This window comes from Crinia signifera, chromosome 8 (genome assembly GCF_055691185.1).
Source record: "Crinia signifera chromosome 8, ASM5569118v1, whole genome shotgun sequence".
Taxonomy (NCBI): Eukaryota; Metazoa; Chordata; class Amphibia; order Anura; family Myobatrachidae; genus Crinia; species Crinia signifera.
Genome location: NC_139224.1, coordinates 51,463,243 through 51,480,163, shown reverse-complemented (window position 1 = coordinate 51,480,163; position 16,921 = coordinate 51,463,243). Strand labels below are relative to the sequence as shown.

At 43.7% G+C, this 16,921-nt stretch overlaps 1 protein-coding gene across 2 annotated transcripts in view; it reads left to right on the top strand.

The window, feature by feature from the left end:
* TMPRSS6 (transmembrane serine protease 6) overlaps positions 1-16,921 on the top strand; it is a 95,536-nt gene that overhangs the window by 32,104 nt on the left and 46,511 nt on the right. For both annotated transcript variants that reach the window (XM_083156357.1, XM_083156356.1), the window contains one exon: positions 2,168-2,372. In XM_083156357.1, coding sequence (XP_083012483.1) covers positions 2,168-2,372 — 205 coding nt within the window. The remainder of the gene's footprint in view (positions 1-2,167; positions 2,373-16,921) is intronic.

Sequence of the window (16,921 nt, the reverse complement as noted above, 5' to 3'; positions counted from 1 at the left end):
AATGCATATTAACAACTCCTGTACATGAGCAAGTTGCAGAAAATGAAATCTGTATCTGTACCTCTTGTATTCAATTTTCCTCAATTCTCTAGTTGAGATGTGACTAGATTTATGCATTTTACAACAAGTCATAGAGTCATCTGGTGAAACAAATGATATTGGTGCAAAATGCTTATGATCGAGTAAACAAAATACACATGCTTGTGTTTTACCTCAACATATTCATTTATGACTTTCATAGATAATAATTCCATAATGTTTACTGCTTTTATTATCTAGTATTAAAATCCAAATAAGGGGAAGGAAGCGATATTTTTTTTACATTTTCATTCTGAATGCTGAACTGCATACCAAACCATGGGGTAGCTGTATTAAGCCTTAACAATAGATAAGCATGAGAGTGATAAAGAGCGATAAATGCCCAGCCAACCAGCCCCTAACTGTCATGTTACAGACTGGGTTGACAAATGACATTTATGAGCAGATTGGCTGGTCATTTATCACTCTTTGGGCCTGCTTGGGGCAGGTGGCTAAAATCACATGACGTCAGTGCCCGCCCCCTAAATTCGGCCATCTCCGGTCAAGACAAATTTTATCTGCAAACGGTGACAAAATAATTCAATGGTCAGAAACCATCGTATGATTTTTCACCCTGTGCGGAGTTTGGACACTGATCTCTCAAAATCTCTCAGCACATCCACCAATGTGCAAGTTTCTTCTGTGGTGGGGCAGAGATGGATATGGGGTATTGTAAAATTGGAAGAAGCAATGCCATGCTCACCTGGCACTGATATACTCAGCACTGGATTGGCATCCAATTGGCAGACATAGTTTTGTTCAAAACCAACTTACTTCTTGTCCTAAGAGTAGGATCATTTGAAATTGTTTCATTTTTAGATGAACCACTGAGCTGTCACAAAGAGGCCCAAACCAAACTTAAGGTGAATACACACTGTACAATTTTTTTTGACCAATTTTTTTGAAAGGCATTGATGACGAAAGATGTTGACAAAAGACAAACGATCTAGCTACAGTTTATAGGCTTTTTTGAAAGATATCCATGCGGGTATGCGCATCATCATTCGTCGTCCATCGCATAAACACTGAAAAGATATTTTGACCAATATTGTTCAGAATGGCCGAAATTAACTAAATAGGTCAAAATATTTGTACAATGTGTATGCACCTTTACTACAGTAGATCTGAAACATGACAAATCCAAGACACGCCCCTTTTTCACTGATCAGCATCCGGGACATCCTGCCTGGCGTTATGCGGTCAAGCAAAACGCAAATGGGCCAGAGTCACTGCTGGCGGGATGGATCGACTGACCCGGGATTGAATATTCCCCTTAAAATGGCTGTATTAATTTAAGACATACATGATGAAACGTTTCAATGGGAATATCGTGATCATTCCATGGGATAAACCAGAATACAGTTTGAGAATTGGATAGGACTGACTTTTTTTCATTTGATACTGTACATAGTGAATTGATAGGCTGTATTACGACAACACATATAATTGGTATACGTACAGATAATCAGCAGTCAGGATGCCAGTGCCAGTCAAAATACCGATGCCGGCATCCCAAAGGGGGGAATCCCGACAGACGTCAGGTAAGTCTATGTCTGTAGTAACAGCCAAGAACAGTTTAAGGGTCAACAAATGGTACAAGAAAACTGCACAAAGCCTTGTTCCTGTTACAGACTCCAGTTTGGGAAACACATGTTGTTATTGAGGATAGCGCTGTGTTGAGCTGCCGGAACCCTGTACAGTGACTTCAATGAGGTGTGCTGATATCACAGCAAGACCTCCAACCCAGCCAGCCAAAATGTGGTAATATGTATGCTAACCCGGTATGCACATCTGTCATCTCCATCTGTCATACCAGAAATATGACCATAAGAGTCTCTTCAGTATATAGAGGGTGTGTAGTAATCTACACATACATTACACCACCATCAAAGATACAGGATACTGCATGCTTGCATAGGCAATTGAGTATCGGTGGCAGCTGTAATCTTACCTGTATTGTATGTGTGTATGTATGGACCTTACAATTCATGCATTCTCTTACCAAAACCACTTATACTGTTACAAACAGTTATATTTTTGTGTTGTTTCTTGCTAACTTCTCTCTCATTTGTGCATCTCTCCCCTGCAGCCTGCTATAGGTACAGTTACGTGCATGCTGGCCAAGAAATCCGCTTACAGGGTCCTGATTACACTTCTCCCAACTGTGTGTGGCACATACAGGGCCCTCCCGCTCACCTCCTGCGACTCCGACTCAAGTGGATGCGTCCTGACTGCAGGGACAGACTGGCCATGTATGATGCAGCTGCCCCGCATGATACGCAAATCATCACCTCGTAGGTTGTGGTATCACAGTGAACTGTTATATGGATGGGGAGTGGGATGCTAATTATTCTGGGTGCTGTGTGTTAATGAACAGGGCTGTAACTGGTGCTGGGGGCAAATCTGAAAGGAGCCCAACAATGCCAGGCCGGGGCTTGTACTAGCCTACTAGGTACTTATAGTATAGGTTGGACTAAACAGATTTAGCATTTTGCTAGTGCATACAGATTAATCTATCTGTTTGGCAGAGCATGTTCTGCATGAAATGGGTGTTTCTGTTCCTGGGTGGAGATGGTGCATGGCCATGCAGTTGAACAAGACTGTTCCATCTCATGAGAGTGTCATGGAAATGCCATAGGTGTGCCAGCCGCCTACAATGCTCATTGGCAGTGTGTACATGTAGTGTAATGTTAACATGTGGACACACAGAGCAGCTTCCCAGGGCATCACTATTCTAAGGGTCCAATCAGGGATGGCCGGACCCAGCTAGTATCTCTGGAGCTTCCTGGGAGGTATGTAGAGATTGTGAATTACACACACTGGGTGTAATGCTGGATTCTAGTAGTGATGAGCTCTTATTGTGTGTTGGTGACAGTAACACTGCTGCTCTGTTGCTTAGTTTGCTTTAGCCAATACCTGTGAATAATATTGTGATCTGTGAGATGGTCAACATTGACTGCAAATGAATGCTATAGAGGTTAATAATTAGTGATGAGCGGGTCCGGATCTCCGAGATCCGGATCCACACGGACGTCCTGAATCCGAATCCGGATCCAGGACGTCCGCGGACTCCCGCGCAGGCCCGGAGCCGAAATCGAGGCCCGACGTCACATTGGTGACGTCGGATTCTCGCGAGATCCGGATTACATAAAAGCCGGGACCCGCCGCCGCCATCTTCATTCTGTGGGGCGACGCAGAGCAGGCAGCAGTGCTGCCAGAGAGGGGGGTTTTATTTATTGCTCCGTGAGGGGGGTTTGCTGGAGCGTTGTGTGTGTCACTGTGCTGCTTGCTGCTAAAGAGCTGCAAGTACAGAGGGGGTTTAATCATTTTTATTGTGCTGCTGGAGAGTGATTTTTTTTTCTATATTGCTGTAGCCTGCTCATCTGTAATTTGTGTCACTGCTGCTGCTACAGAATACTACAGACAGAGGGGGGTTTATTGTACTGCCGCAGAGGGGGTTTTCTTTCTATATTGCTATAGCCTGCTCATCTCTAATTGTGTCACTGCTGCTGCTAGCCTGCTACAGAATACTACAGACAGAGGGGGGTTTAATAATTTTTATTGTGCTGCCAGAGAGGGTTTTTGTGCTGCCTGGCTACCTGTTATATGGTTGTAAACACCTACCAGGCAGTCACCTCTGTTGTTGCCAGTGCCACTACCTTGTACCTACCTCTCAGAGTATATAAAAAAAAAATAAAAAAAAAAATAAAAATATATAAAAATATAAAAAAAATAATTAAGTTGTTGTTGTTGCTGACACCACTGGCTGCCGTTAGATATCGCAGACTCAGTAATTAAATTTTTAACTGTGGTTTGCTGACGCCACTTGTTGTGTTACCTACCAGTGTATCCACTTTTGTATCTTGCTGCTGTTGTCACTGGCTAGTGACAACAACCAGCTGATATCTGGGTATCCAGTTTGCTGCCACCGCTGCCGTTACATATATCGCAGTAAATAACTCCGGTTTGCTGACGCCACTTGTTGTGTTACCTACCAGTGTATCCACAAAATAAATATTGTATCTTGCTGCTGTTGTCACTGGCTAGTGACAACCAGCTGATATCTGGGTATCCAGTTTGCTGCCACCGCTGCCGTTACATATATCGCAGTAAATAACTCCGGTTTGCTGACGCCACTTGTTGTGTTACCTACCAGTGTAACTTTCCACAAAATAAATATTGTATCTTGCTGCTGTTGTCACTGGCTAGTGACAACCAGCTGATATCTGGGTATCCAGTTTGCTGCCACCGCTGCCGTTACATATATCGCAGTAAATAACTCCGGTTTGCTGACGCCACTTGTTGTGTTACCTACCAGTGTATCCACTTTTGTATCTTGCTGCTGTTGTCACTGGCTAGTGACAACAACCAGCTGATATCTGGGTATCCAGTTTGCTGCCACTGCTGCCGTTACATATATCGCAGTAAATAACTCCGGTTTGCTGACGCCACTTGTTGTGTTACCTACCAGTGTATCCACAAAATAAATATTGTATCTTGCTGCTGTTGTCACTGGCTAGTGACAACCAGCTGATATCTGGGTATCCAGTTTGCTGCCACCGCTGCCGTTACATATATCGCAGTAAATAACTCCGGTTTGCTGACGCCACTTGTTGTGTTACCTACCAGTGTAACTATCCACAAAATAAATATTGTATCTTGCTGCTGTTGTCACTGGCTAGTGACAACCAGCTGATATCTGGGTATCCAGTTTGCTGCCACTGCTGCCGTTACATATATCGCAGTAAATAACTCCGGTTTGCTGACGCCACTTGTTGTGTTACCTACCAGTGTAACTATCCACAAAATAAATATTGTATCTTGCTGCTGTTGTCACTGGCTAGTGACAACAACCAGCTGATATCTGGGTATCCAGTTTGCTGCCACTGCTGCCGTTACATATATCGCAGTAAATAACTCCGGTTTGCTGACGCCACTTGTTGTGTTACCTACCAGTGTATCCACTTTTGTATCTTGCTGCTGTTGTCACTGGCTAGTGACAACAACCAGCTGATATCTGGGTATCCAGTTTGCTGCCACTGCTGCCGTTACATATATCGCAGTAAATAACTCCGGTTTGCTGACGCCACTTGTTGTGTTACCTACCAGTGTAACTATCCACAAAATAAATATTGTATCTTGCTGCTGTTGTCACTGGCTAGTGACAACAACCAGCTGATATCTGGGTATCCAGTTTGCTGCCACCGCTGCCGTTACATATATCGCAGTAAATAACTCTGGTTTGCTGACGCCACTTGTTGTGTTACTGATATATATCCACTTTTGTATCTTGCTGCTGTTGTCACTGGATAGTGACAACAACCAGCTGATATCTCGGTATCCAGTTTGCTGACACCGCTGCCTACCGTTAGATATCCAAAATATGGAGGATAAAAAAAAAGGAAAAGATGAGGAGCCACTTCGTCGTGCTTCTGAAGCTGATGCCACTAGTCATCATGACATAGGCGATGAAATGCCATCGACGTCGTCTGCCAAGGCCGATGCCCAGTGTCAAAGTAGAGGGCATGTAAAATCCAAAAAGCCAAAGTTGAGTAAAAGGCCCTTAAAAAGAAAAAGCAAATCATTGGAGGAGAAACTTAAAGTTGCCAGTGTGCCATTTACAACGCGGAGTGGCAAGGAACGGCTACGGCCATGGCCTATGTTCATGACTAGTGGCTCAGCTTCACAAGATGATCAAAGTCCTCCTCCTCCTCCTCCTTCTCCCACTTTAAAATTTAAGAGATTTAAGGTGTCACCAACAAAAATCCAGCAAACAACTCTGCCTTCCAAAGAAGACATGGTATCACAAATCCCAGTGGAGAGTCCAAGGGTGTTGGTGGTTGCGATGCCTGACCTTCCCATCACTGTACGGGAAGAGGATGCTCCTTTCAGCATTCGCAGCACACCCTCTGCATGTGCTGGAAGGATCACAGACAGTGCAGTTGCAGATGTCGATAATGAAGGTGTCAGTGTTGTACACCAGGAGGAGGATATTGATGAAGCTGGTGCTGAGGGAGAAATTGACGAGGAGGACGATGCTGATGCGGTTTGCTTAAATGAGGCACCGGGCAAGACAGTTGTTGTCCGTGAGATCCCAAAGGGCATCACCATGCCTGGACAGAAGACCAATAAATCCACCTCTTCGGTCTGGAATTATTTTTATCCCAAACCGTCCAACAATTGTTTTGCCATATGTAGCTTATGCAAAGCTCAAATAAGCAGGGGTAAGGACGTTTCCCACCTAGGGACATCCTCCCTTCTACGTCACTTGAAGAGCGTTCATAAGTTGCTGTTTAGTTCAGAAACTGTGGCTAAGAATGTACACAGTCCAGGGACAACTAAATCCCTTTGTCCTGTTGTGTCCACGTGCCCAACTACACCGCAAAGTCCCTCCTCGTCAATTTCTTCCTCAATGAGGATTGGGAGTAGTCCTATAGGCCATGTTACTTGCCTGACTGACTCCTCTCCTATCCGGGATTCTTCTGGAGGATCCTGCATTGCTACGCCTCCTACTGCTGCCGCTGCTGCTGTTGCTGCTGGGAGTCATTCATCATCCCGGAGGGGAAGTCGGAACACTTATTTCACTAAGCAATTGACTGTCCAACAGTCCTTTGCCATGAAGATGAAGTATGACAGCAGTCATCCAATGGCAAAGCGGGTAACTGAGGCCTTAGCAGATCTGATTGTATTAGATGTGCTTCCGGTGTCCATAACTGCTGGAGTAGGATTTAGACGATTGATGGACTTAGTGTGTCCCCGTTACAAAATACCGTCAAGATTCCACTTCGCTAGACAGGCGATACCGAAGCTGTACAGTAAAGTGCATAAAAGTGTTCTCAGTGCCCTGAAAAATGCGGTCATACCCACTGTCCACTTAACAACGGACATGTGGACAAGTGGAAAAGGGCAGACTAGGGATTACATGACCGTGACAGCCCACTGGGTAGATGAATCACCTTGTCCAGCAGCAACAACAGCAGCAGCACCAGTAGTAGGACCTGGGAAATGCCAGCTCCTTCCTAGGCAGGCTACGTTGTGTGTAACCGCTTTCCGTAAGAGGCACACCGCCGATAACCTCTTACAGAAACTGAGGGTAATCATTGGGCAATGGCTTACCCCTCTTAGACTCTCCTGGGGATTTGTGGTGTCAGACAATGCCTGCAATATCGTGCGGGCATTAAAGCAGGGCAAATTCCAGCATGTGCCCTGTTTTGCTCACACGATAAATTTGGTGGTCCAGAGTTTTCTAAGAGACAACAGAGCTGTGCAGGGGACTCTTTCGGTGGCCCGAAAAATTTGTGGCCACTTTCGTCATTCGGCGGCTGCATGCCAAAGACTGGAGCGGCAGCAAACACTGTTGAACCTGCCCCTCCATCAGCTGAAGCAAGAGGTCGTAACGCGGTGGAACTCAACCCTCTATATGCTTCAGAGGATGGAGGAGCAGCAAAGGGCCATTCAAGCCTATACATCCACCTATGACATAGGCAAAGGAGGGGGTATGCACCTGACTCAAGCACAGTGGAGAATGATTTCAGTGTTGTGCAAGATTCTCCAACCCTTCGAACTTGCCACACGTGAAGTCAGTTCAGACACTGCCAGCTTGAGTCAGGTCATTCCCCTCATCAGGCTTTTGCAGAAACAGTTGGAGAAAGTGAAGGAGGAGCTGAGACGGAGCGAGTCCTCTAAGCATGTGGGACTTGTGGATGAAGTCCTTCATACGCTTTGCCAGGATTCGAGGGTGGTACAAATTTTGAAATCAGAGGAGTACATTTTGGCCACCGTGCTCGATCCTCGGTTTAAAGCCTACGTGGTGTCACTCTTTCCGGCGGACACAAGCCTGCAGAAGTGCAAAGAACTGCTGGTTAGAAAACTGTCATCTTCTGAAGTGGAAAGTGACTCAGCAGCACCTTCTCCTTCATTTTCTCCAGCAACTGGTTCTGCAAGGAAACAACTGCGATTTCCTAAACCCCCCGCTGGTGGTGATAAAGGACCAAGTTTGGACATTTGGTCTGGGCTGAAGGACCTTCCAACAATTTCTGACATGTCTACTTCCACTGCCTATGATGCTATCACCATTGACAGAATGGTGGAGGATTATATGGGTGACAGCACCCAAGTAGGCATGTCAGAGAGTCCTTACCAGTACTGGCAGAAAAAAAAGGAAATTTGGAAGCCCCTGTACAAACTGGCTCTATATTACCTCAGTTGCCCTTCCTCCAGTGTGTACTCCGAAAGAGTTTTTAGTGCAGCTGGGAACCTTGTCAGCAATAAGCGTAGGAGGTTGCTTCCAAAAAATGTGGAGAAGATGATGTTCATAAAAATGAATTATCAATTCTACGAGAAAGACCAGCGTCCACAAAGTACACAGGAACCTGTGGTGGTGGATTCCAGCGGGGACGAATTAATACTCTGTGAGGGTGAGGAAGAACAAGATACTGATGGTGGTGAGGAATCGCTGGATGAGGATGAGGACGACCTTTTGCCTCTGTAGAGCCAGTTTGTGCAGGGACATATTAAATGGCAGCTTGTGATGTGGGGGCCCAAACGAACCAATCATTTCAGCCACAGTCGTGTGGCAGACCCTGTGGCTGAAATGATTGGTTTGTTAAAGTGTGCGTGTCCTGTCTATACAACATAAGGGTGGGTGGGAGGGCCCAAGGACAATTCCATCTTGCACCTCTTTTTTGTCTTTTGAATAATGTGCTCTTTGGGGCCTAGTTTGGGTGGGAGTGCCGTAGGACAATTCCATCTTGCACCTCTTTTTTGTCTTTTGAATAATGTGCTCTTTGGGGCCTAGTTTGGGTGGGAGTGCCCTTGGACACTTCCATCTTGCACCTCTTTTTTGTCTTTTGAATAATGTGCTCTTTGGGGCCTAGTTTGGGTGGGAGTGCCGTAGGACAATTCCATCTTGCACCTCTTTTTTGTCTTTTGAATAATGTGCTCTTTGGGGCCTAGTTTGGGTGGGAGTGCCGTAGGACAATTCCATCTTGCACCTCTTTTTTGTCTTTTGAATAATGTGCTCTTTGGGGCCTAGTTTGGGTGGGAGTGCCCTTGGACACTTCCATCTTGCACCTCTTTTTTATCTTTTGAATAATGTGCTCTTTGGGGCCTAGTTTGGGTGGGAGTGCCCTTGGACACTTCCATCTTGCACCTCTTTTTTGTCTTTTGAATAATGTGCTCTTTGGGGCCTAGTTTGGGTGGGAGTGCCCTTGGACACTTCCATCTTGCACCTCTTTTTTGTCTTTTGAATAATGTGCTCTTTGGGGCCTAGTTTGGGTGGGAGTGCCCTTGGACACTTCCATCTTGCACCTCTTTTTTGTCTTTTGAATAATGTGCTCTTTGGGGCCTAGTTTGGGTGGGAGTGCCCTTGGACACTTCCATCTTGCACCTCTTTTTTGTCTTTTGAATAATGTGCTCTTTGGGGCCTAGTTTGGGTGGGAGTGCCGTAGGACAATTCCATCTTGCACCTCTTTTTTGTCTTTTGAATGATGTGCTCTTTGGGGCCTAGTTTGGGTGGGAGGGCCCTTGGACAATTCCATCTTGCACCTCTTTTTTTCTTTTGAATAATGTGCTCTTTGGGGCCTAGTTTTTCTATCTGCCACTGCAGTGCCACTCCTAGATGGGCCACGTGTTTGTGCCGCCCATTTGTCTTGCTTATCATAGTCATCCAGCTACCTCGGTGCAACATTTTGGCCTAAAAACAATATTGTGAGGTGTGAGGTCTTCAGAATAGACTGTAAATGAGTGGAGAAGAAAGCTGATGGGGTTAATAATAGCATAGGAGCAAAAAAACACCTAAATTATGCAATGTTAACCATTTTTATGCTTTTTTCAAAAAAATCAGAACCCAAAACCCAAAACCCAAAACCTTTAGGGGGTGTTTTGGCAAAACCCATTAGAACCCAAAACCTGAAGGTAATCAGAACCCAAAACCCAAAACCCAAAACGCGAAAAAGTGTCCGGTGCACATCTCTATTAATAATACTGTAGGAGCAAATAAAAAAAGTAATACTGTATTTCTCCTGCAGGGTGAGTAGCTAAAGTAAAGCAAAGCTACTTTGTAGAAGAGACTAAAATATCCTTTTTCTCTTCCCACTAGTATGAGGGACTGTCTTCTTTCATTCTGTTGATGGTCACTGTATCAATTAGGCTGATCAGATGTCACAGGGGTGTATTCAATGCGGCTGGTGAGGGGGTTAAACGGTACTGATCGCAGAAAACAAGCGGTCCTCGCTGTTCAACCCCCGCGCAGGCCGCTCACCCTATTCAATGTTCCGGGAGAATCCTCACTGTCACAGGACAGCAAGGATTCCCCCAAACAGCAAGGCTCGCGGCTAATGCAGGGAGCCCGCTGCATTTAGCCACGAGTCTCACTGTTTTTGGAGCGAGGGGGAATCGGCGTATGGAGGAGGCCAGTTGAATACTGACCCTGCGAACTGTGACAGCGAGCAGGCAGCACTGCTCGCTGTCACAGCTCACCAGCAGTATTGAATGCTGCCCATAATGTTGTGTCACTTTAGTACACTGAGTGGTCTCCTCATCATCAGTGGGCTTCTGGGTAAAGGTAAGTTTTTTTCTTTCTGGCAGCAACACATACATTTTTTCTTGTTCTTTTTAATGGTGGCACACTGGCCCCAAATGAACAACATTTTTTACCTTTTTAGTTTATTTACCATGGTGCCTACATTTAAGAACACAGTGCCTCACAATGCTGCACCCCACAGTAGTGCCACAATAGTGCTTGCATCCCACAGTCCTGCACAGTCTGAGACAGCCACAGCAGTAGTGCCATAGTAATGCGAGCATCCCACAGCTCTCCACTGACAGTCTTCTTTGTGCTGTAGCCCACAGCCTACCCTAATCATCTAGCAGCCTACCCTAACCATCTATCTTGCTATGGTGCATGAATCCCAAGTAAGAGACTTTTACAGTACTGTATATATTATGGATATTGGTACATTAGACAGCATTGCATCCCCCACAGGGGTGGATCCAGGAGAAAATGACAGGTGTAAGGGGTAGAGAAAACCACCCCCTCACCCCTTTAACCGGCTATATGATTTAACCGGCTATATCTTGGGAACCAACTGACCCATTATCTTTTGAGTGGGCTTCGAATGATTTGGGTCCCATGAAATTGGGCCATTTGGTTCCAGAGAAATCTGCCCTCAAAGAACATGAACAGCCATGAAATTACATTTCAAAAATAAAAAAATCGGTTTACCCGCAATATCTCCGGAACCAATTGACTCATATGGACCAGCCTGGTATCAGATTGAAGGCCCAGCGATTTTGGTCTTGGATCACAAGCTTCTGTGATGTTATGTGATGCTGGGTGGGGGGAAACGGGCAGCCGTCGGAATTGGGTGGGGGTCGGAATTAGCGGATCCCATGTTATCCTATGGGGAAAACGTTCCAGGTTTCCCGCGATATCTCCAGATCCCGGGGGTTAGCGACGCGGGACCAGGCTCATTGGAAAGCCCCAGTCCCCTGATACAAAATGAGCTACAGTATGTCAGAAATGAGGGTGGTACGTGCCCGAGTGTTCCCCCCTGAATCCGCCCATGATCCCCCATAAAAACCTATGAGGGATGCAACTGTGTGCGGGACAAGAGGGATCGCAACAGGTTTCCGAGATTCCTGCTGCGGTCCCTCCATCATACATGCTAGCGGTATTTAATATTTGAGGCTAACCCCCGAAATGGCCCACTTAGTGAGACATTCTTTCTGAGATATACAGTGTATGGGGTCTTTTCAGCTGTATGGAAAGAGGAAAATGTGTTGATTACTACTTGCTTGTAAAGGGAGTTTTTGTTTATAGAAAATGATCTTAAAAGATGCTATTTAGTGAATGTACTGCATCTCCATTTAAGGTTAGACATACTGGTAGTTATTTTTGGTTGGATTCATGAAATACTTAGAAAGTCCTACAAATTACATTGGTGCTGGAAGACATGTAGAAAAAGGAAAATGGCATCACTCAGCAACCCGTGATATGGAAACTGTCAGTCAGGGACCTAGAGCAGGCACCATTCACAAGAAACATAAATGTAAATCTCATAAGTGTAGGAACATATCGTTGGTCTATGAATGAGTGAACTTATTACATGGAAATAACTGGGCCCAATAGCAGGGTAATCTGAACAGCATTGTAGGCTCTGGGCACTGGGGCCACTACCTACCCCTTCATACAGTGGGGTGGGTAGTGGCCCCAGCGGTCCTGCACCATATCTCTATGTGCTTCCATACAGTGAATGGCTCTTAGGGGGTTAGGGGATTCAGGCCGGCTCATAGCATGCTTGAAATGGGTCCGCCGGCCGATTGTGGGTTTCTGCACATGCATGAATAGCAAATGTGCAAACCCCCTGTGCGGAAAGTCTTCAGTGAGTAGCATCCGTTCTGTGAGGGGAAGGAAAGGGGCAGGCAGCGGGCATGCCCATAAAAATGGATGGGCATTCCCCTCCATTTGGGGCGAGCATCTGACGTCACATGAAGTCAGCACCTGCCCCGAATTTGGAGGGCAGCGAGGAGAGGAAGTTAGCATACGCAACCCCTTGCATGCTAGTGAGGGGATTAGCTTGACAAGGGTGCGGGCATTCGGCCGGGGGGCGTTTACCTGTTCACTAGGGCTGCGAACATCCACAAATCAGCATGCTGATAGCCGTTCACTGTCCGGTAGAAGGCTGTAGCCCAGAGGCTTCTATGGGGTTACGCCAACTCTAGCTGACATAACCCCCTGCAGCGAAGCCCCTGCAGGTAAAAAAAACCCTATAACGGGGTTTGTACCACATTTTCAGTTTAGTACATACTGCCCAGTGTGAGTTACTCACTATCAGAGTGGCTGGGCAGCATTCTCTACTTGCCTCCCAAGAAAATCTGAGAGCACCAACCTGGGGAGTAGATATCCCCTGGCCCATCTTGCCTCTGCTTGAAGGCCCCTTGAATTGTGGAGCCCTTATGCCTTTATGGTACATTTGTCTGTGTCAGGGACCATACACAAAAAGGGTTGGAGTAAAGTGCGCTGCTGTTTAAATGATTTTAGTAACTGTAACACATTGGCTGTCCGAAGAGGAATGAATTATGGACACACTGTTGCTTTTAGAAAATATTTATCACAAATAAAAAATATATATATATAAAACATACAAATAAATACACAGCATATACAAAACAAGACAATTTTAAAATAAAGAGAATGGGATCCCAATCAATTAATTAATGATAGCTTTGATGTAGTATCAGTAGTAATTTCTTTACTGAGAAGATTAGTATTCTCCTGCCAATTGATGGAGGTTAAATATAGGTAATCAGATAATGAAACAAAGTTCCAGTTTAAGCAAAGTGGTGTAGCTTAGAAAGCTAGTTGGTAACTTTATAATAGATAGTCACAATTTAGATGGTATGCTCACCCATATGGTAGACCTCAATCCCCTGGATGTATTTGCGGGGAGAGGAAGGTGGTGTACACTAGCTGATGTCCGGCAGCTCAGATGGACGGAGAGCTGCACTTCAGCTAGAATGTATAGAAGCACCTTGCAGTAAGCTGGAATGGATTTAGCCCGGTGGAAGGTGGTCCCACTGCAGAGGTCTCCGTCCCCTTGGTGTAATCTGGGGAGCGGGACAGGGTGCAGCTGCTGATGTCCAGCGGCTCAGAATAGGGAAAAGCCGGGCTTCAGCAGGAAGAAAAGTGGGTGCCTGTCAGGTATCTGGTTGCGGTGTACCTCGAAGAGTTCAATCCCCTTGATGTAGCTTGGGGAGAGGGACGGGGTGCAATCGCTGATGTCCGGCGGCTTCAGGAAAGGTGAAAGTCGCGCTTCAGCGAGATTGTGGTGTGCACCTGTCCTAGTGCGCGGCAGTGCTTGTATGCAGTCGGGCAGCGTAGGGCGGCTAATTGCCGGCTGCTGGAGAAGGCTCACGCTTGTACAGGGAGGCAGGAAAGAAGGTTGGTGTTAGATGATGGGATCACCGTCTCAGGTGAATGAATTGCGTCAACGCGTTTCGTTCCGTAGTCTGGCTGGAACTTTATCAAGACGAGTAACTGTGTCTACTGAGCAAGCTTTATTTATAAGGCTGTGGTAAATTGATTAATCAATTGATTGGTTCAATAATTCAAATAACCTGTGTTAAATTAAACTTTGTGTTCTCACAATATAAAACGAGTAGTTTTCCTTTATATACATTTAGATTTAACAAAGCACAGTGCATCCAATAAGAGCTTTAATCAGAATTCATGCATATATATGCGCATAAATAATCCTATACATTTGAGCATCTAAGAGTAAAATCAAAAAACAATGAAGAGAATTTGGTTTTCTTTTTGTTTTTTTTAAAAATAGATGAATAAATAGATAGACCAGATCAGTGTGCGCTCAGTGTGACATCAATATTATACTGGAGATAATCACATTGAGCAGACATAATAAACTGCATTAAAACACGCTTCAATAAGCATATAGGAGATGTATAAACTTATGCTGGAATACTCCACATATAAGTATATCAATAGAAAATATGTACAATATGATGATTTTAAGCAAAAATAGAGGGATATACACGCAAATATATCTAGATCGTATGTATATGCGCATCTAAATATTACCATCTCCACACACAGATATACGTGTATACAAAGCGCGCACACATATATATAATCAGAAAAATATATAATAACAGTAAATGTTTGAGTGATCACTATATATAAGATAGAGAGAGATCAAAATATTAATTTGTGTCCTAAAACAGTACTTCAAGTGTAATCAAATCCACTAACGGGTAGGTACACTACTGGTTGTTCTTATTATATTGGTATCATAATTATACATAAAAAGAGATTTATATATACAGACAATTCTTATATATAATTGATAGTATCCAAGAGAGAGTCACTAGAGAGTATTAATATTCATATATTTTGTCCACATATGGACAGTGTATTTATTCCATCTATTTGTATAGCTAATTACTGCATAGTTTTTTTATATATATACAAATATACGATTCACAGAGATTTTTCTTTTTGTTGTTTATTTTAATTATTTTCATGAATTATTAGAGACTGAGTAAGAATAGCTTCAATCAAATTTTCATAAATTCCTACCATACTTATTTTTGGGGTTCCAAAAAATTGTTATTATATTCAATAAATCAATTACTATGTATATATATATGAAGAGTAACAGGGAAAAGGAGAAGAGAGCATATGTATATATAAACAAATCCCACATATATATGTATATAAGGGGATATAAAAAATCAAATAAATATAAAAATAAATATAAATATATATAGAGGTCAATATCTCTCATGGGGTGGGGGGAGAACGGTCTGCAAATCCGGGATGTCACAATAAATTGCGCATGCCGGATAGATCGCTGTCACTTCAACCCATGAGAGATTTAATATATCTTAGTCTAATATAATTTTAGTCTAGGCATGAAAAGTCAAGAGCTTCATTTAATCCTTGGGGATTCAACGTATCTAATTTAAATATCCAAGATGATTCTGCCAAACATAATTTTCTGAATCGGTCGCCCCCTCTTTTTGTGTTCTGGATTTGTTCAATTCCGGTCACTGTTAGACCACTAGGGTCACCTTCATGTTTCATCAGGAAATGACGGGGAACACTATGGTTATGTAATTTTTTGAGAATGTTGTTCCTGTGTTCTCTAAATCTACTTTTTAGACTTCTGATTGTTCGTCCCACGTACTGGAGTTTGCACGGACACTCCAGCACGTAGACACAATAAGTTGTTTCACAGTTAATAAACTGTTTTATTGGGAAAATTTGTTTATTATGGGTAGAGGTTACAGTTTTCGTTTTATTGGACATATATTGGCATGTTAGACAAATTTTTTTATTACATTTGAAATTACCAATTGGCTTAGGGGGGATCCAGGTAGTTATTGCATTACTGATTGAGGGAAGTAAACTGGGGGCTATATGGTCTTTAAGGTTTCTATTCCTTCTGAATGTAATCTTAGGCTTGGTTAATACACTTTTTAAAATCTTGTCATGAGAAAGTAATTTAAAGTTTTCTAAGATGATTTTCTTTATTTGTTGAGATTTATTGTTAAATTTAGAAATAAATGCAATTTGATTAACTGATTGATTGTCTTCTGGAGTATGTTCTTTAGGCTCCAGAAGACTAATTCTTTTGACTTTGTCTACCTGTGTTAAGGCATCCTGCAGGATCTCCTTAGGATATCCTCTTCTCTCAAAATTTTTTATCATTATTTCTGACTGTTTTTTATATTCTAAATCAAGTGAACAATTTCGGCGAATTCGCAATAATTGATTTTTAGGGATATTTTTTATCCAGGGTTTATAGTGTCCACTGGTAAAATGTAGGTAGTTGTTAGTTCCTACTGGTTTGATATAATTAGTAGAAACTAGAGAGCCATTGGAGGTGGAGAATGCGATATCCAGAAAGTTGACCGATGTGTAACTAAAGGTGTGAGTGAATTTTAAATTAAACGTGTTAAGGTTAAGGAAATTAACAAAAGCAAGTGCCAACTCGTGTCCCCCTTCCCAAATAATAAACAAATCGTCGATGAAACGGCCATAGAGGACCAGATTCTCTCTATACGGGCCGCCCCATATAAGTTGTTCCTCTAGGCGGCCCATATAGAGGTTCGCGAAACTAGGCGCAAATCTGGTCCCCATGGCCGTCCCAAGGCGCTGTAGATAGTGGTGATCTTAAAAAAAAATAAAATAATTATGCGTGAGAATAAAAGATATAGAGTCCAAAATAAGTTTATTAACTGTGAAACAACTTATTGTGTCTACATGCTGGAGTGTCCGTGCAAACTCCAGTACGTGGGACGAACAATCAGAAGTCTAAAA